This window comes from Tyto alba, unplaced genomic scaffold (genome assembly GCF_018691265.1).
Source record: "Tyto alba isolate M040663 unplaced genomic scaffold, T.alba_DEE_v4.0 Super-Scaffold_16, whole genome shotgun sequence".
Classification (NCBI taxonomy): domain Eukaryota; kingdom Metazoa; phylum Chordata; class Aves; order Strigiformes; family Tytonidae; genus Tyto; species Tyto alba.
Window position 1 is genome coordinate 17,925,062 of NW_024881278.1, and position 24,070 is coordinate 17,949,131.

The 24,070-nt window shown below is 37.5% G+C and overlaps 1 protein-coding gene across 9 annotated transcripts in view; it reads left to right on the forward strand.

Moving 5' to 3' along the window:
* Window positions 1–24,070, forward strand: part of ESRRG (estrogen related receptor gamma) — a 406,413-nt gene that overhangs the window by 356,405 nt on the left and 25,938 nt on the right. For all 9 annotated transcript variants that reach the window (XM_032989305.2, XM_042789772.1, XM_042789777.1 and 6 more), the window contains one exon: window positions 571–732. In XM_032989305.2, the coding sequence (XP_032845196.1) occupies window positions 571–732 (162 nt within the window). The remainder of the gene's footprint in view (window positions 1–570; window positions 733–24,070) is intronic.

Consider the following 24,070-nt stretch of genomic DNA (forward strand, 5'->3'; position numbering starts at 1 on the left):
TTTCAACAGGCAGGATACCCATAATATAAGATATATTGGGTAATGGGTACTGGGAAAGTCCTGAGACCATTTTTGTTGCAACAGTTTAATGGTGACATCTAAAATAAAAAATGGTAGTTGGTACCACTGACAGAATTCACAGATTTGAGTGACTTGACTGATTGCTTGTGGTATTTATTTGCTCAAAAAATACACCTGCCTTTGGGGATGGGGGAGGTTTGCAGGTAATTAGAGAAAGGCATAACTTTTCTAGTTGCACAGTCCAAAATACATTATAATGCACAAAAACTTTTCTACAATTTATATTCCAATATGGGGAGGTGATCCTGTATTTCTATATTCCATTAAATTTACTATTAAGAACATAGCTGTCTAGCTTGATAAACATTGTTAATGAATCAGATTTGTTTGTGCTGTAACTGCTTGTAGAAGCCAGTGAAGTTATAATAAGGTTTCATTAGATCAGGTATCTTAAGACAAATTCTTGTGCTCTTAGAAATATGAGCCATCTGTTTGCAAAGTAGAATGATGCTACTGGTGATCTTGTGCTGTTCTGGATCATTTTTACAGATAACAAGATCGTCTCCCATTTGCTGGTGGCTGAACCAGAGAAGATCTATGCTATGCCTGACCCCACTGTTCCAGACAGTGACATCAAAGCACTTACCACTCTTTGTGACCTGGCAGACAGAGAACTGGTGGTGATCATTGGATGGGCTAAACATATTCCAGGTACATACAATATTTCTTGCAAACAGACAACGTACAGAAATCATCGCATGGGTTATTCTGTTTCAGTAAAAAATATGATTTGTTCTCTCACTACAATGCACAAAGTTTTCTTAAGGCTCTGGGTTATTCACATAAGACATATGTTAGATGATAATATATCTTACCTTGGAAATAGTATTATTGTTGCTATGAGTGTTACTATGTTAGTAAGTTTTGCATGCTGCTCAGTGAATGAATTCTTTTCATGTATTCATTTTATTAAGGTAAACTTACCTTGCTATCCAGAGCACTAACCTGGTATAAAGGGTAGTGTAAGCCCATTCCTCTGTACTCATCTAATTTGGCAGTAGTTGAATGTAAGTCTGGTTCTGTATTATATCAATGCAGCACTATCTTATATTGACCACAGGAGGTGCAAAAATTTACTTATGTTTTGGCATGGCACAGAGGAATTGTTCTCTTCATTGAATGAACTAGTGCGAGAACTGAATTGTACCAGCAGTTCAATAGAGAGAACTGAATTGTACCAAAAGGTCTCTTCTTATAGCTTGGTAGCTCCTTGGTCTGCATGAAATGGATTGTAGTCTACATCATGTAAGTGTATTGATATTATAAAACCTGACTGGCACTCTTGTTAGCAAGAAGAGTGGGGGGTCATAAAAAGCAGTTTCTCAGAAGATTAGTGGTTTCTTCAGATAACATTTCAGGTATATTTTACTTCTCCCTCCTCCCCCCACCAGTGCTGAGGTATTTGTGCTTGCTCTGTGAGCTAGCAGACAAACTTACAGAGAGTTTCCAGGGTTCTCAGTCTGTCACCTTTCACAAACGGTAGAGTCACACAAAAAAGGTTGCCTTTTTTTCTTGTTTCTTAAGGTATTTTTCTAGTCCAGCAGATGAGTGAGCATGTTGGTGTGTTTTCATCAGCTCATTAGTTTTCTAATTTTGATAGTGGAGCCTTATGGAGCGTAAGAATGGATAACCTTTAATTCCTCTAAGTAATACATCATTCTCATTTCAAATGTGATTTTGGGATACCTTAATAGTAGAATCAATAATCCAGTCAGTTGTTTGTTTATCAAAGTTAAATCTATTTTATTTGTAGTATCAAAAGAAATCATAAAGAACTAGAAATAGTCTTCCTGGGTTTTTTCCCTTGTGCCAACCAGCACAAGGCTTCAGTTCTGCAAGTATGTGCCTCTGGGTCATCTTCAATAATTATAAACAATAACAAATAACAATAATAAAATAATTTGTACATTTCTGGAGCATTATTTTTCTTCAGATGAGAGACAACAACCTACAGACTCTAGCAGTCAGTATGCAACACAGGTGAAATTTAGTCATTCTCTGTGCTACAAATGGTGTATAAACAAGCTTTTGTATCACAAGCAATGTTTTTCTGGTACAGTTAACTTATTTCTGTCTCCTTAAACTAGTTTGTCTTTATGCTTTGAATGCTACAGTAATTTCTTTAATCAAATTGATGGAAGTCCCTTTCCCAGCCCACACTGAAACCAATTTATTGGTCATGATACGCCAGCTATGCTGCTAACAGTCGTAACGAACTGTCAGGCAATATCGCAGTGAAGCTAATTTGAAGTCATTAGGTGTGCAGCGTTCAGGCAACAATTTGTTACAGTGGTTAGGAACACAGCTGACATTTCTGAATGGCTTTGTTCAGAGTAGTTCTAGATGAGCCCAAGCAAATTGTAAACTAATTTAAACATCACTCTATATTATAGTAGCTACTTTGTCTTACACTGCTTGCTAATAAAGCACCCCAAATTAAGTCAAAATGAGTTAAATAAGTGAGTTTGAGTTTCATCTTTGGAAGATACCTAGATCACCTTAACCAAAACAGAGTAGTTCTCAATGAAGTCAGTCATGCTCCATAGTAGTTCCTGGGGAACTTCTGTTGGTTTTATTTTTGAATATGCTGTGTAGCTTTGGTTTGGCTGGAGGGGTAGGAAGAGCAGAGGGATGAGTCTGAGCAGCCTTTAAAATGATGACTTTGGTTAGTGTGGAAAAGGTACTGGGTGCTCTAAGCTGGCCTTGAAAATTGGAAGTCTGTGATTTGAACCAGCTGAGGGACATTTCTGGCATGATGCAGCCTTTTATAACAAGGCAAACCCAAAACCACGCTTGCCATGGTAAAGCCACACTAGGTAAGTTTACTCACCTGACTCCATTTAGGAATGAGAAGGAAAAAAAAAAAAAAAAAACAACCAAAAAAACAAACAAAACAAACAAACAAACAAACAAACAAACAAACAAAAACAGGAAATAAAGACAATCTTTTTATAAGCCTTGTGGTAACAGAGGGCAGTGATAAAATCTGTGCTTGCTGTCTGGCATTTGATCACAAAAATCAAAAAGCAAAAGGGCTTGACATGCTAAAGGGCAAATGTGATGAGCTTTTGTAGCTTAGTTGTGAATGATGGAGTTCTGCTGAACATGGGCGCCTATGCTCAGCTAACGTCTGGCACAAAACAGGTTGTAGAAGAGGCTGGATTGGTGCTAGCTGGCTGTTACCTAAGCTAAGAAGTGGTACTGTAGGCAGAAACATAAAAGAAATGGGAAAAGGATGTTAGAAAAAGGGTGCAAATTGAAAAACAGTTCACTGTAGCTTAGTGGACTACGTAAATCCTTTGGTGTAAATCTCTTGGAATCGATGAATTATACCCGTAGTGAATTTGTGCCTAGCACAGCAAAGCAGCAATTAGCAAATCTTTCTTTACTATAGCAATTCCTTAAGGTTTGGTATAATTAAAGGCCCTTATATATCAGGTACTTAACAACTAATAAAGATCTCAGCTGAAAAGCATTGCAATTCAAAGTAAAATTTGTCTTTGTGGGAAAAAAAAAAAAAAAACCAAAATAATGTTTTTACTATTCCAACAGAAAGTCTTTAAATGAGATTATCTGTAAAAAGGTAACAATGCAATATACATTCTGACCCAGCCAACCATTTCCCATTGCAGTCATAGACTAAAAAATGTTTTAAAATTATCCAAAGTTCTAATGCTTTCATAAAATCATTAGTATTTTTATGCTATTGGAAACATTTCAATAGTTAATTTCATTGAACAAAAAGTCTATGCCATCTACAAAAGGAAATATTGAAAGAAAAATATATATGGAAAGCCTTTATCAGTAAATAGAATTAGTCTCCTTGCATTTATAAATCAAATAAATGGAAAGTGTGTTGTTATGAAACATGACCATGTCTTATCTGAAGAAGAAAAAGATCACAATGGCATTAGGAAATGCTTGACTTTAGTTAGAGGAGCGTAAGGGCACAAGAACAGATGATGGTGCCCTAATAGCCCTTTTTAAGAATGACAGGGCCCCGCCATTAGCATCCTTTTATATCCTTGGAAATTGCTCATGCCTCGCTTTTCTGGTTCCTATCTGCCTGACTCTTTTTTATTTCTCTTTCAATTTCATCCGCGCTCGGATAAGCGCATGCTAACACAATATGATTGAGCTGTAAAATGGAACGCTGTCGCCTCTAATCTCTTTTATGTAGATATGGAGGTACTTCCACACTCCACTTCATTCTCTCTCCATTGTTGGCCTTTTTAGAATGTGTTGCCGAGTAATGGAGGCTCAGTCAAATATTAGAGCTAGGTTTCACAGGGTGTGATAAGAAGATTATCAGCCCAGCAGTCAGATCTATTGTTGTTCTTTGTGTCAGATTAAAATATTCCAATGTACTGTAACTTTGTTAGTAAAATACTGAAGGTGCTTAGGGAGAGGCCACTGCTGCTTCGTGTCCTGCCTGATGAGACAAAACCCCTATTAACTGACCTAAATAAATTGTAAATATATTTATGAAGCCTCTGCAAGACTTCTTTATTTTATTTTATTTTTATTTTTATTTTATTTTATTTTATTTATCTTTTAAATAAGAGAGCCCTGCTTAATTCATTATTTACTGGTGGTTGAGTTTCCTACCCTTTGTATTGTATTTTGGGCAGATTCCATTTTATGTTGGTTGCATTATATTAATTAAACTCTTTTTCAGTATGGAGTGGAATTCTGCTGATACCTAGTCACAGTATCAGAGTCGCTTAGGTACGATTTCTGTAATGTAACTATCTCATTGACATTCAGCAAAAATGTTCAATGTTCTTTCATATTAAGTGGAAGCAGGAAACATTAAGGTCTTAGAAATGTGCATAACAGGAAACTAAAGACAAAATGTTCTCTAAAAAATTTGCATGCATGAAAAAACATCAACTAGACCATAGAAATCAACTTTTTGCACTTAAAATGAAAAATTTGTTTGGAAACAGTAAATCAGACTAATACATCAAAAATAACTAGTTACATTATTTAATAAAATAAGCCTGCTTGTCTTCAGCTGTGGCACTGTTTTGCTAGCAGTAACTGTATTCAAGAAAGAGAATAGTTAGAAAGTGGTACTGACACTAGTGCTACTATTAAAAAAAAAAAAAAAAAAAGCATGATTTTGATGGAGCAAATCCAAGGATGTTTTGAATATTTTAGTGTTAATGTTAATGTTTTATGAAACATTATTGTTCCAGCATACTCTTCATGGAGGACAATATTTAAGCTTTCCTTTCCAAAGCAGCTCTCAGGGGTGTAGTTTAACATTCTAATACTGAACAAGAACATGATTTGCTGCAGAGTTGTCACTTCTAAAATGGCCATTTCTCATCATCTCTTTCAGAAATACCACCCCATGTCGGTAAAAGCACAGAGAAAAAGTTGACCATAATCACTCTTGGAAAGCTAATGTTCAATAAAGCATGAGAGCATACATATATGGTACATCCATGCAGATGTGAATTAGGTATATATGTACCTGTTCTCATGCACGTAGTTCATGTATCTACATCTTAGTGGACATACAGTCTGCGTTTGAATGACAAAGAAAAACTGCTGAATGTTACTTTATGGTAGTAGTCAGGTTGATAGGACATTGAAGACAGACTGAAATCCTGTGTTGGAACTACCTGTTGTATCATATGTATCATATCCATTGTAGCTATAGCCAGAATCCTGTGTATGCCCAAATCCTTCTCTGGCTTCTTATATGAGCTCTGCAAGGGGACTAGATGTCTTCCCGTATGTCTGTACCATGCTGCTTGCCACTGTAAATTTGGTTGTTTCTGATGAGGTTGAGGCCATCTCTAGTCCCTTGTGCTGCTAGCTGAATTCAGGACCATTTCAGACAATATGAGGACTCCTGCAGCTATCCTAGAGCCCCCTGTCACTGGGTGCCCACCACTCCACAGACCCGTGGATATGTAAATGGGGTGTGCACTGCTCATGTAACACAGAATGGAGTATGAGCTGCTTCGTGCTGCCTAAGAGGTTTGTAGCGATAATAACTTGAGCCTCCTGGGGAATCAGGACATCCTGCCCTTTATCAATGTGCTATCTTGGACACTTTGCAAGTTCTCTTTGCCTCCTGTTTATCAAAAGCCCACTATCTGCTCTTCTTTAAACTCCTACACACATGCACTAAGTACAGAAATCAGACATGCTCTTCCTGTGATGGAAATATTCTTGAACTAACAACTTGTGTGACATACATGATCTGAGGCAGACTTCTCCCTGAGAGTTACAGATAGAGATTCCATCCAAAAGGTTTCTCAACAACTATTGACTTCCTTGAACTCTGTCACTAAATTGTACAATATGGGAAATTAGCAATTGACTGTCAGTTTTATTTTTGAGCATTAGCATGAATGGGCAGCCCAACACTGCCAGTATTCAGATCACCATGTTGATTCAAGCTTCTCTGAGCAGAATGGAATATCAGTGTACCTAAAATGCCAGCAGTTCATCTATCCTGTCATTTGAAGTGCTAGAAATGGTGGGATTTTTTATGTTTTCTCATTTACTGAAAATAGTATCACAGAGAAGGTTTAAGCGATTTTGCAAGGCAGGGAGGAGGAAGTAGGATTTCCAGGATAATGCATGAATAAACATGTCCACAGTCTTTTAGCATTTTCAAAACAAAACAGGGATCTGCAGTGTAGTAAATGGTAGCTACAGAAAGGTCTGTTTGTTTAATTTAAAATTATTTAATATATCCACATGAGATACGATGGCAGACTATTCTTGGTGGATCTGTTGCTGAAGTCAGTGAAAAAATTTCAGATTATTTCAGTACAAAAGAGTAGACTTTGTGCGCAACTAGAGATGCACACACTCTTAGTGTTTCTTCTGATCAGAAAAGACTGGTTCCAGTTCAGAACTGAAGAGACAGCAATGGAGAGGTGAGGAGGTTTTTAGTACTGCTAGACATAGATGCCCTGGGGTAAAAAGAGCACTTTAGTTTCTAGGATAGTCACTTCTGGCACTTTTTACTATCATTAAATTAATTGAGGAAAAAAAAGGAATATAATCACAGGCATATAAACATCTCATCACCTGCAAATCATACATTAATATACAATAAATGTGTGGTAAGACTCTTAAAAAAGGGATCTGGAACTCTTGCTAGTTTTGACTTTAAAACCCCTATTTGCTGAAAAAGCTTGTTTAAGAATAATCATCACCGAAAGCAAAACAAAATCAAAAAATTGTGTTAACAGATAACAGAAGAACTTGGCTTAGTTCTTATGTTTTACTTTTTAAAAAAGAATAAATCCTTTATTAAAGCCCTCTCAAGATCAAAATTAAACCGTGACTTTATGTCTCTCTTAAGTTCACCTTTTATTCACATACTTGCCTCTTCCTTCCGAGTGACTGTACATTTTCTTTTAAAAAAAAACCCAAACAGTCCTCTCCCTCTACCCGTGCCCCCAACATATACACGACACTGTCTGGCTGTTGCACTTTTTTTTTTCCCAGTGTCCCCCTTTATCTGCCTCAACCAATCTCCAAATGAATGCATGTCTATCATGGCCTTAGCTTTGACACTCTGGATATATTGATTAATAGTTGCCCTAAGCTCCTTTTAGCAAATCAAATTTTCACTTTTAGCAAGGATTTCGCCTCTGATTTATTCAGCAAAGTGAAATGCACTAAATTGACTTTGACATTCAGGGAAAATGGCTGAAAAACAAAGAGGGGAGGAAAGAGATATAAATTGTGTGGCAGCTGGAGACTTCAAGCATAAAAGAGGCAGTTTTCTATACAATATCACTGGTTAATTTGGAAACATGCATTTAAAAAGGAGTGAAAATTATTTTCTTAAAATTAGATGTTTTTTAGACTGAGGATTTGGGATATAATAAGGTTTACTTAGCAAAATGCAATATATTCAACCCAAATTCATCACTTGCTAATCATGGTGCAAGTGTGGGATCCACTTTTGTTGCCACTAATAATTATTATGTTAAATGAGAGACAAAGAGGTTTCTGAGTAGTTTTATAATGAGGTGCTAAATTGGTAAATATCTTCCTACCATTGCATTATGTTGTTCACTCCTGTGGCCCTTTAAAAATAAGAAATGATTAATAAAAAGAGAGCAAATCAACAGTAATGAATGCCAGTGCTTTTCATTTTCCTTCTGTAAACAAAAATGGCTATTATTCGGTTCTTAAATGCAAGAGTATAGAAAGATGTAGAAGCCATTCCCTATTATTCTTCTAACAAAATCAAGAGTGTTGTATTACCCTGGATGACTTGTAAACTGACTTACAGAGCCTGCTTCCTTACTTGCAAACATTGTATTGCGGAATCACCATGAGGCCATAAAAACACTGTTGCTTATTTAAAAGGTGATACTGAATAGAATAAAGGAGAGAAAAAAAATTAAAGAAATTTGAATCTCTTCTGTTAGCACATCTGGGTTTTTTTTGAGGGGGAGTGGAAGAAGATGCAAAATAAAAACATAGGAAATGGTTTGGTCTTATTCAACGATCAGGCATTACAACAAGAAATTGTAAAAGAAAACACGTATGGTAGTTTGCCCGGTTAATCTATCGAGACAGACCAAGAGCCTTCGGTAGGATCAGTCGTCAGGCGTGTGTAGGTCAAACGTGCTATGCCAGCCTCTGTTGTTTAAGGATCTGGCCTCGAAGGGATAAACCCCCATCAGTAGTCAGTATATCAGTGGGAGCCGAGAGTTTTCTTTGTCCCCTGTATGTACTCACCACCGCAGGACTCTGCAACAATGTGCAGAATCTGGCTTTAAGCAAGTATTTCCACTTAGAGGACAACAATACTCACCTTTGTACCCACTTCTTGTGTGACAAACGGGTTTACTAGATTAGGTCTGTGTAAATTGCAGATGACTCAGTAACAGTTTTACTTCTTCTGAGCCAACAGGGAATTAATCTTACTACCAGAGGGTAAGAAGTCTAAATGTATCTTAACCTTTTTGATTTTACTGTACCCTCCGTTCTCTTTTTTTTTTTTTTTTTTTTTAAGCAAGCTGAATCTGAGACTTCAGCAATAATGGCCTTTTGCAAGTGGGACAGCATCTGGAGTGCCATACAGGAGATCGCTGGGCACGTTAGATTTTCAGGCATGTTATCTCTTTAAAGTCATTCCACTGCCACCCCCTTAATTTAGTTCAGCTGCCAACCGTATGAAAAGACTGCCTGTTAAGAGCATACTGTATGAAAGAATTTAAACTTCTGAAATAGTCTTTGAGAGAGTGTCCTTTACCAAGCTTTCCCTAACTGTACAATTGATACCTCAAGGTATCAAGTAATGCATGGCCACAGGGCAGGAAGATGACTTGCTCAGAAATACAGTAAGAAAGTTGGAACAAATCTTGACATTATTCCTTAGGTGAGGTATTTGCAGAAGAGGCAAATGATGCAGAACTGAGCCGATCATTTATGTTCACCGAGTATCACTTCTGTATTTACGGTATTCCTCTCCTCTAGAAAAATAAGGCTTTTTTCAACCAGATTCAGAATTTAAAGAACATCCAAAGAGATTATTTTTGTCAGTTTTAAAATTCCTGAAGGCTTTGTTTGAAAATAAGATCATGAATATTACATGTCATTTAAATTGGCCTGTGAAGGAATCATAGCAGATGCCAGGAATGCAGAAGTAAAATTAGAGCAATGTAGCCCTCTTATGGTAACAGTTTAGTCCATTTTAAACTGAACAGGTGTTTTACTCATCTAACAGCCTCCAACAAAAGTATATTTACTTTGTTCTGGGTGGGGAAGAAAAGGGTTGCTTTTCAGTCATATGTATTGATATTGTAAATCCAGGATGGGAGGAGAAAAAGAGCCAGTTGCTCAGACTGGATTTAGAGCAGACAGGTCTCCACCTGTATGACTGAGTCAGTGGCCCAGGATGGTCTAGTTTCCTAAAGTCAGCTGAGACCAGTTAAGTACGATAATTCTAAGGATGCCTCTACTTTCTCTCTAGATGAGTTTGGCTTCACACCTGCTTAACCTACATTAGAATAGGATTAATTACCTGAATTGCAAGGCCTCCTTAGCCAGTCAGCACGTTTCTGGCAGGGCACATGGTGACCTGGGCCTGGTTATATATAGTATAGGGATAGCAGGGGAGCACCTGGGTTGTAATGGCAAGGCTTGGCCCAGCCTGATAACAGAATCAGCAGTTTTTAAAAATGAGTCTGCAGTAATCGCCTTCTGCATCAGCTGGATCATGCAAGAGCTTTATGAACTCACGTCTTCACTGCTAGTAAGCTTTTTTATTGTGCAATGGTCAATTTATGCACACACATATATATACACATATATGTATATATACGCATAAATGTGTGGGGAAAGAATCCCAGGAAGGACAGAAGGCGCAGAATCCAAAGAATGCGGATACTGAATGCTCCTCTATTTAATTTCTTAGATGGAACAGTTACTTGGCTGTAACTTTTAAGTCAGTTTTCCATGTTATTTTAATTCATTGTCTCCAAGTTTAATACTATGTAGCAGGCAGGAATGTTTGGGTAATTTTCCATGTGAGAAAAAAAACACAGACTCTTCCTTTCATTTGAAAATGTGTTCTATAAAGGGAAAGTTGTCTGACAATATGTTGGTCTGCCCAAGGGATTTTGCACCCCAAAGTCCTGAGGCATGTATTATAGACGAGTGGACATTTCACAGTATATCTCTGAACCTTCTCCCCAAGATGTTTTTATCTGCCATGTTGTGCACCATCAGTTTCAATAAACTGCATTAACTGTTGAAGAGAAATCAAATATTGAAATGAGATCCCACTAGAGAGACAGAAGGCTCCAAGTTCAATGGAAATAGCACTTGAAAAGTAGGGTCAGCTGACTTACCAGATCCTGACATGTTACATGTGACAACACTATAGCAAAGAGTTGTGATGAAGGTAGAGAAGAGGAGGGGGCAAATCCACAGTTCACATGCATCTAGCTGTTGGAGAGATTTAGAGGGAACAGTTTAGCATGTAATGGCTGCTGCTCGTACGTTTGTTCAAAGAAGCAGCTGCACTTACTGGCATAAATATGTCATGACATTAGCAGGTTGCAGGGTGTACTTCTAGCCAGAGATTTTCTTATAACTATACTTTATCATCGTGGGTGCCTTAATGAACAGGCATTAGACTCCAAACTTGCTATGATTCAAGCTATATCCGGTAACCTATGGAAGTTACTGTGACCCTTGTGTCTTTCATCAATTAACTGCACTTGCAGTGAGAAGAATTTTGAGTCCTTCTCTATATTGGTCTCTTTTAGAAAGCTATTCAACAGTGTGGTCCATTCCTCACTTTTTACTACTTTGAAGTTTCCCAGAGATAAAGTTAACTGTTCTGTAGATTTGGGAGCACATTGCTAAGATTCTGTAGATTTGGGAGCACATTGGGAGCACAGTGAATCTTCAGCTACAGATTTAACATGCAATATGCATTGTGAATTCCAGATGATCTTCATTCAGTGAAATTAGCAGGAGTCTATTTTGAAGAGTTTCTTTGCATTTTGAGCTACTGAACGTTTTCCAGACAGCATTAATGACTTGTGCTGAACACTGCCTTATATTCAACACAGATTTGGAGTCCATGGTGATGCCAGGATTGTGCCTAGCACTTAAATGATGATGAATAACTTATTGTGTACTATAATCCTCATACATGAAGCACACCATGGTGCTCTGTAGTCAGAAGGCCACTGGGAAACAAGGTGCTTCAGAAAGGCACTGGGCAGGGAATGCAGGTAGAGTTGGGGACAAGCAGTGCACACACTCTGTGGGATAATTCAATCAGTATCCTAAACCTACAGAGGGCAGTGTCTGACTAGAGGCTTAGATGGGCATTTCAGGAGATAAAGTCAAGAGAAGAGAGTGTTGACAGGGAATATTTGCATACTCATAACTGTAATCAGCCAGCATCAATGACAAACATAAAAGCTTCCAGAGAACCTGCTTGGAAACAAAAAATACACCTAAAAAGAGCTTACGACAGCAGGGGATAGGAATGTGGACTGCTGTGGGTCTCCCAAGTTCCAGTGCTACAGCCAAGACAGGTGAACTAGAGTTTGCCATCGGTAACTACTCAGACAAGTGTACTGCCTCCATGGTAGAAAGTGGTAGCTATTTCTATACCTAATGGCAACACTAAACAATTTAAGAGAAGCAGTGAAGTGTGTCCTAGCCAATTAAAAATGCAGTGAGAATTTTAGGTAGGCAAAATGTAATTATTTAATTGGAATTTGACCGGGATGCTTTTCCACTGTTAAAATAAATATAAATTACATGAGCTGTAAAACTTTAACTTATGAAAATATTTTGAGGTCTTTGAGCATGGTAATTGGAGCTATATATTCAACTTTGTTTTTAACCTGACACTTCATAATAGCTGTTCCCTAAAGCAAGTTTGTTTTTTTTTTTTTACATTATCGAATATCCCTTAGTGAAGCAAATTAGCAATCAGTCTGGAAAATATTTAAGTAGTACAATCACATTATTTACACAGACACTTCCATTGTGCAGAGTTCTCTGTGTTCCCAAATATTTGTAGGATCACTTCCTCAGCTGTCCACATACATAGTTGAACACCCCTCTTTAGTAAAACTCTATATGAAAATCTGTTTAGGCCAATAGAAAGACTTGCCTTGATTTCAGTGTGCTTTGGATCAATCCCTAAATATGCAGGTCAAAATCTGAAACCTGTGTGGACCTCAGAGCCTTATTATTTGCCTTCTGCTTGACTTACCACTTTCGTTTAAAAGGGGGAGGGGGACTTGGTACAATTCCTTGCACAAAGCGCTTTTTTTTTTCATTATTATTATTAACAAGGAAGAGAATCCTACTGTGCAGAATTAGGGTCATTTACTGTAAGCAAAATAAGAGTCTGCTCTTATCTAGAACCATATTTCAGCCCTTAAGGAAACATCAACATCTGGCCAGAATGATAGAAAGTTTATTGTGAAATATATTATTTAACTCTTTATGTATCAATATGGTGCAGACAAGAATCTACAGAAAGCCTGCATTTAGTATTTGGGAGGATTTTGAAACACCATCCAGTATGCCTCTGGAAATAGTTTCTCTGATGCTGTGGCTACAGTGATTCCAATTGCTCAAATCATATTGTCCAAACTACATTCTCCAGTTAACACCCCATCAGGTTGAGGAATTCCAAGTATTTATTCTGTAACTTTTGTACTGGTGATCAGTGTTATCCTGGGGTTCCCTAATTTAAAGCCACTTTTATTTTCTTACAGAGTTTTTTTCCATCACTCAGTAAAGGCTTTTTTATCATTGAGTTTTGCTCTTTGGCTTTTTGCTCACTGCTTTTTAAGGATTGAAGGCACTGTAAGTCCTATCCTGGTGCTCCGATGGATACATTTGTAAGGTGCTGAGGTACAGGCTCCATGTTACATCCATACTTGGCTCGTTATCCTCTTATCAAGCTCTTTGCATCCCTTTGTTTATTTGAGGAGACAGGAAGACTGTGTGAAGGCTGCTTAGTCAGGGATATCAGCGTTGTTGGCAGGGGAGTGATTGCCAGTTGAAAAACAAGGCATTATTGCTCATTTTTTCCCTCTTATTAGTTTGATTACATTTGCAAATCAAATCAATCCATCAGACATGATCAGGCCTCGTCCGCATTTTAAGGAATAGTAATCTCCGTCTAATAAGATGCAAATGTGTCACATCGGTAAGTAACCAATAAATCATCGTCTTGTCTTTGGCAATCATTAAATATCAGAACCAACAGTCAATTTTTAGTATTTTCAATTTGCGATATGCCGCTGGAATATAAAGATAGATGGACGTAATTACACAAACCAAACACTATTTCAGTTCATTCCAGACAGCAAATTTAGTGGAAGGTATAACTGGCTTGTCATCACACTACATTATTCCTGGCGGTTCATGCAAAGTTCACAGACAAGCTTCAAATGGACATTGCTTTTTTTACTTCCCTTAACAACATTCCCACTACCACCACAAACTTCAATAAATGGCTTGAAATGCTGTAGGACATCACTTCCATCAGTACACAAAAAGGCACAGAAAGAGAAATGTTACTCCTTTTCCCAGTGCAAGCACCTTGTGCATGTATAAGACTGAAATCCAAAAGTTTCCTAATACTTGCTACATTCTTGCCCTCTCTTTCTCTTACTTTCTTTTTAGACATTTTGATCTGAGACTTAAGTTTTTCCACTGACACGGAATACATCTTCCACAATTTTTGCAAGTTAGGTCACATTTAGTAATTTTGGAACATAGTGAAGACAGAGAGTAAGGATAGGCACACCATCTTCCCTCTCTCTCCTCCTCCCAGTCTGATATTTTTAAAGGAGTGGAAATTCAAATTGGTTTTCTTGATCCTTTTTTTTTAAATTGATTTGGGATTTAGGAAAATTGATTGCCTCGTGCATCCCAGGGATTAATTGATATGTCTATTGTCTGATTCGCAATGTCTTGCTTTTCATTAGTGACTCTATTTGTATACAACAATTTACATGCTTTTCAAGAGAGAAAAAGACATAAGCTTATATCTTGGCAGCACTAGTGGCAGAAGAAACCCAAACTTTGTCTTAAATGACATAGCTTTTACCCAGATATTTTAGACTGTTTAAATAGCATAGGTTACAGACCCTGAAAGTATGGACCTGCAGGCAGACTACTAATTTCAACAAGAATTAAGGCCTGTTGGAAATTATATTACTGGGCCTTCTTACAGTGCTGAGTGACATGAGAGAGAGAGAGAGAGTGCATAATACTGTCTCTCTGCTGCGACACAAGTGGTTATGCGGAAATAAGAAGAGAGGATTTTGTGGGCTTGTGCTGACTTATGTAGGTTTCCAGCACACTAAAGCCAGACAGTGGGCTTACAGTATTTGACCTTAAGAAACTTCTTGCCATGAGCTGTGTGCCCTGGGTGGACCTGCTGTTGCAGCATCCTGTCATTTACGTTTGTTTCAGCTAACCCACTTTGAGAAGCTGAACCTCAGGTGTTTTGGACTGAGTTTTGGAGAGATCCTCTAGCCTCCTCGATGAGAAAATAATTTTCACAGTAGCAGTTTGATTTGATTTGATAAATTAATTAAATGGAAATCAGGGAAGGGGCTTGCCTGTGAGCACACCTACTTGCTTTGGGTTCCCCATCGTGTTGAGCTCCTGTTAAAGAGCAAAGGGTGGAGAAAGTGATTTTGCAAAAATTAACATGTAAACTGCTAGATGGTCACTGCATGTTATTCATTCCTGGCATCAAAACTCTTGTTCTTTGGTGAGGGAAAATTGGAAAGAAATACTTGTGAGCTGCACACTCTGTTGATTCCACATGCCAGAGATTTAGACAATTTAAGATGTACCATCAATTAACAAATATTTCTTCTTGCTGTTTTGAAACAAAATATATTATTGCCTGTTTTTACCTATTCTTGTCCTCAAACTGGTGTAAATCTATCACAGCTTTGTGAAAACGAGGTTTATTCCAGATTTTAAATGAAGGAACTAAGCAGCTTTAGCTCTGTTGTCCTAATAAAGTTTGAGCTTCCTCACACTTTTTTCCAAAGATCTCTTTATATTAACATATTCTTGTGCGTTTCATATCTTGGTGGCTAGACTAATGCTGCCTGGGTGTCTTGCAAAAGTCCCCCCCTGTTTCTGTAATCTCCAGAGACTTTGGTGACTAAAAGCTGCACACAGAGGCCATGTGCCTGAGAAGCTCAGTACCAGAACCTTATGTTCTGTCTAACCAATTTTCATACTACCATGGTGTGTTTAATTTGCTTTTTCATCAAATCAATAATGGGTCTAATTGAAAAAATTGGCAGAACTACATACAACCTAACTACCAATGTCAGTGTTTTCAGGAAATCGGGGATGTTGCACAGCTATGCAAGTGACACCTGTGTTAGTGGTGCACCTCTGTTACGAGTGTGTACAGAAACAAACATTACTCAGGTGCAGCATCTGTACCAATTGATCACTGTGCTATCAGAATTAATCACCTGGTATTCAGCTCAGAGAATAAAATTTACATCTTAATGTATGACACTTATTCCAGCACATATATGCAGTACTAAAAATGGTACCATTCATTCCTGTTTGCAAGTGTGCATCTATCTTCATAGGCAAAGCTTAGCAATTCTTGTTCTTAGCAAATTCCCAAACACCCCTATGGCTGCTTCTATTAAGTTACATTCTTTCAAAGATGAACTCATACAGGACTGTATAATAAAATAAATTTTGTCCCCGAAGTTCCATGTCTCAAGTCCTGCCCTCGCTTTCCCAAGAAAAAAGGACCTTTGAGGATCTTTAGTACTCTGCAGAAAATAACCCATGTGAAGATAAATAAGTAAGTAAAGTTTGGCACTGTACAAGATTGGCAGGCCTTCACCAAGATGGTCCAGCAGTGTTGCAGGTGCATTGGCTAGCAGTGTGGAGAAGCTTGTGTGAGAACTACACAAAATTACAGCACGTGCTCTCAGTTCCTCACTGACACGAGTGCTCAGCTAGCACTGCTGCTACAAATGGAGCTGTGCTTTATGCAGAGTCTGCTCAATGTCCATGGGGCTGGCAGAAGGATTCAGGCCAGGTGCACCAACTGCCAGATGAGTGTTTTAAAATATTAATTTTAAAAGAAAGATATGTGGATTTCAACTTTATGTTCTGTATAATTGCAGAGCTAGCGAGATTTTAAAATATAGAAAACCCTTGGTCATTAGCACAGGGTAATCACCTTTGCTGTTTAAAAACAAAATAATAACAATATAAAAGGTATTGTACATTGACACATGGAAATTTAATGCGTTTCAAAGAAATTTTGTAGGGATTTTTTATTATGTGGCTAATTACATATTTACATGTAATGGCACTAGCAGAGCCATTACAGTCCATTGGGTAAATAATATGCATTTTAAAAACCATTTATAAATATGTATTTATTTGATGGACCAGAACAGGTTTTTGAAGTCATTCTCATCCACTGAGTAAATAATATATGGATTGCTTTTAAAAATAAATATGTATTTCTCCAATAGACATTCCAGGCAATTGGGTAAATAATATGCATTTTTCAAATATTAAAATAATACATACAAATGTATAGAAATCTGGCCTAAATATGTATCTTCCTGAGAGATCAAAATGACTCAAAATGTGTCAGGCATAGCTTAGAATTTTCTGTTTTGAATTGTCAGTCTGTGTCACAACCTAGAGTTAATTAAATGTATTTTATGCATTTTCATACATACAGTGTAATATCAATGTCTGTTTACAGTTTTATAGCACTAGTGCACTTGACCCTCTTACTCAGTGTTATAAAGTCAGCACTAGATAGTTAAGATCCTAGTTTTACTTTGTGTTCATCTTAATACAATTCAAAATACATTAATTCTATGGGCATAGTCCTGCATCCATAGCAATATATGGAAAAAAAAACCTGCTCACCCTAGTGGAAGCCATCCTAAACTTTGTTGTCCTGCTCAACTTAAACTTCCTCTCTATGTTCTTCTGGTCTTTTTCTGACGATTGGCTATCAGGCAAAGTATGAGAAAACATGAAACTGTTTCATTATATGGTTTTGATTCAGAGCCTACTGATGTGAGCAAGACTCTTTCCCACTGGCCGCAGCGGGCTTTAGTTCAAGCTAGACACAAAGATCTGCCATAATCCAACATGAGAAGCTGAAGGCTGTCTCTTTCTTGACTCTGACACTGACTTACCATATGACCTTGGGCAAATCATTTAACTCCCTTATGTTGAAACTGTGATTTATACCTCCAATTCTGGGAGTCCTTTGAGAGCTGTAGATTTAAAACATTAAATATGATTCACAGCATTCATAAGACTGAAAGATGTGAGCACAATGCATCACCGGTTTATTTCTTTTATATACGATGGGCTAGAGCTTATCCATCCTTTTCTAAATATTTTAGCCAGTTTATCCCTTCATCCATTTCATACACTTTTCAAGAACATTGAAAATACTTTGTAGACCTTTTTTTTTGTGAAAATATTCGTTGTTGTTTTCAAACTTTAAATAAATAAAATAGCACAGCAGCCCTGTGAATTAATATATATATATATATCCATAGGTTGCACAGAAAGACTGAGAGTCAGAGGGGGATTAAGCAACTCCGGCAGAATCACAGAGAAAGTCCACGGTAGATTTGGGAGAATAAATTGTCTTTCTCGTATTCTTCCAGTATACATGTACCTCATGCTTCATCTATGCCTCCAACATCATCTATGATACACTCCTGAAACCTGCTGATTTTAGTAAGTTAGTTAGCTGTTTGACAAGAGTATATTTGGCAAGTGCCAACTAGTGTGCCCTGTGCAGTTAGGACAGCTAAGTGGGATCTGTTGTCAATCTAATTGTTACTTTGATACTGAAGGAATGAAAATATAAATACATAGTGAGAATGTTTCAACTGGAGCTCTATTACAAAGCCAATCACAGCAGCAATGATTATTACAAAAGGGCTTTTGGAGCCATCTCTCATGGCTATTCTTGCACAAACATCACTGGGTTGGTGCTGATTTGGCCTTGATACCCAACATTGCTTGAGATCCCAGAAAACATGATGTTTTGACAGAACATGCGAGGAAATTCTCACCTCCTTCCTTCTCAGATCACTGATAGAGCAGGTAAAGTCCATAAGGAAAGCCATAGTGAGTGACTGCTCAACGTAAAGAAGGATCAGCAAGAAACAGGCATTTGAAAGCAAATCATGGGACAGGAAGAATGCCAGAGAAACAAAAGATGACCCAACAGTATATTATCAGATGAAAATTTTGTTTCAGACATCTCTAATATCACATCCACACAAAGCACAACCATGCTTTCTGTGTAATTTCTAAAACTACTGACAGATATGTCCAAATGCTAGATAATAGAGCCCAACACTTAGTGGTTGCAAGAATGTAAAACGTAGGGTAAGGAATGCAAAATAAAGCCCAACTCTCATGTCACAATCAAAGTAAAGCTTTCCAGAGCACCAAGAGCTGCATAGTGAAAAAAAGGCATAGGCAAATCAGTGTGCACCAATTAAGGACAGGACATCACTGGTGATGTTTTAAATTGACCTGCTGGTGCCCAGAAGGAATAAGTGGGTCTGACAGGGGAAGAATGCAAAGAAAGGGAATGCTGAAAGCAATGGTGAGAGAAACGTGGTTACATGAAGTAGCTCTGAGCATACCTAATGCTTCTTTTGTAAAGCACGTAACAGATGTTATTGACTGCCTGCCTGGTCATTATCAGTCACCAGTTTGCTAAGACATAGCAGTGGGAGTAGCTTGTCATATTGAACATGAAGGAAGTGAAAGAAGGTGGTGATATTAAAGATCAGCTAGAGAAGGGTATCTGCATTAAAAGATGGAAGACTTGAAATAAAATGTGAAGGTGCTGAGGGAGAAGATGGCACAACTGTAAAAGAAAGTCACTCTCTGGCCATACTGATACGAGTGTTAAATTCTCTATATAATTAAAAGAGATAGGAGCGTTCATACATTTTGTTGCAAATTGATATGATCTTTTTTTGTCAATGATCTGAATAAGATTGTACTATAGTTTTTAATTTAGCAGATTAAGACACAATTAAAATATCATGAAAAAGATCATAATCTAAACCTCTGGGGTTTTTTTTTGCTTATCCCTGCCAAGTTGATAACAAGAGCTGGTGTATGTAACAATTACCTCCACTACCGTAAATTTACTCTAGTTTGTGGGCTGAAGTGTTAATAAATACCTTGCAGTATTCCAGAGGGAGAAGCTTTCCATCTAATTAATAAAACTGGGAAGAATACCCAGGACACTGAACCATATCTTTCTTATTAGTGTTGGCTTCTACAAAGGAGAATCCCTGAATCTCAACACATTAGTAAATGTCATACTCCTGGGTTGCACAGAGACCTCTTGAAAAACTGCTGATTTGCTGTGGAAAAAAAATCACCATAGACTCCAGAAACAAGTCAGCTAGGGAATACCAAGTGTAGAAAATCAGTGTAAAGCATGGCATGCATTATAGCAGCTACAGATTTGTGCCACATTTGGTGAATCTTGAGAGAGAAAACATACAATTATACCCCATTTTTGTTCTGTACTTATGCTAGTATCTTTCTCTATGTCTGAGTATGGTCTTATTGCAGTTAGGTTTCTTTAGATACTTAGCAAGAATTCTCGTTTACGTGTTCTCTAAAACAGGTTTCTTGAAAACACTTTATGCTGATATATAAGCTGCATGTACCTGTTTATTATATGCAGGAAAAAAAAAAAAAAAAAAAGGATCACCTGAAGAAGGAAATTGTTTTAAGCCCAATACTGAAATGAAAATCTTTCACAAAAAAAATATGTAGTGCTGATTCTCTTTTCCTTTGCAGTAATCCCTACTTGGCAAAAATAAACTTTGTCTCACTATGCCTGAGCCAGTTCTGTTTCAAGGCAGTTTGCTGTAAACCAGAAGTTAACAGCCTAATTTTCTGATGAGCACATAATTCTTTGCTGTACTTTATTAAAATCATAGTGGTAATCTTACATTACGGAATACTGATATGCATTCTCTGACAGACTGGACATTTACCAAAGAGAGTAAAAATTCATGCAATTCTTCAGAATAAAAATTGTGGGGTGCTATGTATGTGCTTTCTCACATTATTATAATTGTTTTTATTAGACTGATGCAGCATACTGTTATTACTGCCTCCAGTAGAAACAGAAATAACATCTTTGCATTTACTTCTTACTTGAAGTTTTTGCTCTGAAAAATGCTTCTGCTGAGTCTATTTGTGTCTACTTTTCATCCTACTGATATGAGTGATTGGGAGGATAAAAAGAGATAAAGCTACAGAGCTTATCCATGAGGTTGATGCTAATTTGGCTAAATATGAGTCAACTGGATGGAAAACGGAGGAGGTAAAAGATCTGCCATTTTATTTTGTCTACATCCAGTCTTCTCAATTTTCACAGTCCATGCTTTAACCGAGGTCTTCAGTGAATTCTGGTAATTTATTAGAGCATAAGAAGGCAATTTAAAACATTGTCCAGGAATCAGTGTAGCAATGGCTGTATAGTCTAGTATTTTAGATGTTCTAACGTACTGTATATGCTTAAACCTTTCAATTTGGGCTTGTTGGTTTGGTGGTTTTTTTCCCCCATTAAGAATGTTTTATGATGCTTCTACCTGCAATGCAAGGAGTAGATCAATTCATACCATGTACAGTGAATACCCACCATACGTACAGTTTCAGTAAAGTATGTTAACAGCAGATACTGGTCCTTAAAAGACCATATATCAAGCATCCTCAGGATTATGCTGGAAGAACCTGAATCACACATTCCCTTGCCTGTCTTCAGTTGCAGTTTTGTTGACCAGTGACCCTTTGCGACTCTGTTCCCTGTTTCAGGAAATACTTCTCTGATCTGACCTGAGTGATTACATTTTTATTTTGTCCTTTAGCAAGACAGTTTTTTATATTAAAAAAATAATACTCTTTAATAAGCAAAAAATACAAGTTAATGAGCAGATGGTCCTTATTAATTTCAGTAGCTTTCAGAATACCCTGAGTTTGCTTAGTACAAATGCATACACATAGACTTATGCAAACACACACTTAAACCTGACTGCTTTTATGTACATCATAACACTGTGGCTCATTCCATATCCATTATTTTTGTCTTTCTACAGTAGCAGCTCCAGAGTGAGAGCTCAGTTGCTGTGATATTGAAATTCTTTGCCTGGGGCACATCTCTCTAAGCTCTTCTGTTCTGAACTCTAATTGTAGGAGTAAGCTTCAAACACCTCAAAGAAAGGCAGCCTAAATTTTGAGGCTTCAGTTTTTAGGAAAGTAGGAACTGAATGCTATATGTCATCAACATATACTCTACTGTCTTCAGCAGTGATCAGCCTCAGGGGAAGAAACACAGACCCCATAGTAGGCAAAAGCCTCAGGAAAACTTTTATAATTCCTTATACTTAGAGATTTGACTAAATAAGGAAGAAAAACGTCCTTGTCCTTTTAATTTGGGTTTGGCGTACTATACCTGGAGCTATTCTGGCTGTCCATGTAAGCATCAGTTCCCTCTCTGAATTCTTGGCCTCAGTGGCATCCTTAGGCAAGGAATTCCCCAGTCCAGTTACTCTGTGAATTAAGAGTTTCCCTCCTTCCTTCCATTTTGAATTTCCTGCGTTTCACTGTGATGGTGCTTGGTCTGTGTTATGAGACAGACAGAATAAAAGCTTTAGTTCTATTTTTTATACCATTAATTTATATATACTTTTAATACATTCTCTCATGCATCACTATTCAGAGGAAAACAATTCCTGCTTTCTAAGTCTCTTTTCATAAGAGTTTTCCCAGGTGTGCAGTTTTGCTTTACTTTCTATGAACCTCCTCTAAGTCTGTTGTACTTTCCTTGGAAAGGGCTGAGCCATTCTGTCCTTAATGTTGGAAATCAGAGAGTACTGTTGATACTTTAATTTTAACTTGTCTTCTGAGGTATTTTTAGCCTCAGCCATGAGCATAACATCAGCTTCACTACTAACCTTGGGCTACTGGAAGGGGCACTAATAGATGCAGTTTTCAAACTAATGTTTTCACACTCTTCCCTGGACTCTGAAAGAGTTGGTCAGGATGCTGCAGCGCTCCTTCTCTTTTTCTCATCTAGAGATCATTTAGTCAGCATTGTCTTACTCTGAAGGGACTAACAATACATACTTGGAGGGCCTTCTGTCTTAAATTAAAGAGGGCATTGATGGAGGTCACCTCCATACAGTACAATCTGGTGATGCAGGTACCAAGATCATATATAACCCCTGTGTTCCTTTAACTTGCACTGAATTTTGAGAAGTATTTTCATTTTCAAACTGAAAATAAAATAATGTAGGACAATGTTGCATGAAATTGCATCTCCACTGCTGACTCCAGTGAAAGCCTATCATCTAACGTCACCTCTGTCCATCTGCTCAGGATAATGCATTTAGAAATCAGGGATGTTTTGCTTTTTTCAGTCTCAGAAGAAAGTGACCTGGATTCACTTTTAAGAATATGACTTGTAAACTTGTTGACTAGGATTCTTCATTTGGAGGATGAGTGAATTTGTCCATGTAAATCCCCTTTGTCAAATTTAATAGATAGATAAAGTGACCTTTTGCCTTCCGTAGAAAAATGCATAGTCCTTAAAAAATATGTCATTTTTTTCGAGAACTATGAAAGGGTTTTACATCTTTAAGAAAGCAAACAAATTCCAAACTGAGTAAGAGAGAGAGAGAAGGTTGCCTTTCTGCAAGCCGCCAGCTTTCCCAAGTGTCTCATCCTCTCCCCTCTGTCATCCTGAGGCAATGTGCCTGCATTTGTGTGTAGATTTATAGTTTATTTTTATCTATGGCTTCATCTGTAGGTAGCTATTATAGCCGCCTTGCCTGGATATTGTTTGGGCCTGATAGATCTGTCTGTAGTTCATCAAAGGGGAGCTGAGTGGCTAAAAGCCATTGGGTCCAGCTGAGGATGAAATACGAGCCATCAGCCTTGGTAATGGCTGTAAAATTTCATAATTACACGGCCTTTATTACATTGCATAATGATCCTGAAGCAGTATGGAACAATTAATTAAGATTTTCAACCGTGGCTCTTTCAGAAATTAAAAGGTGCTAGTGGCTGAGAAATGGGGAAGTGTCTTGTCCTAAAAGCATTAGGGATGCTTAAGAAGTACTTCCTGGGTACTTAAAAAAAAAAAAAAAAAAAAAGGAAGGAAAAAAAAAATGAAGAAAAAAGACAGGAAAAAGGATATCAACTAGTTAAGCAGCTAATGTCAGAGTAACATTTTTGTACTTCACTTCTAATTCTTAATGTCAAAGATGGTTCTAAAACTCCTGCAATAGTCACTGCCATAAAGCTGTTCCTTTTCTGTTCTGTAAAAATTTTCATGCCTTTTTTCCCCCGTGTTCTGTTCTAGCCATTTGTCACATTTATAGAAGTTGAGCTCTGCACATTATTAAATAAATGC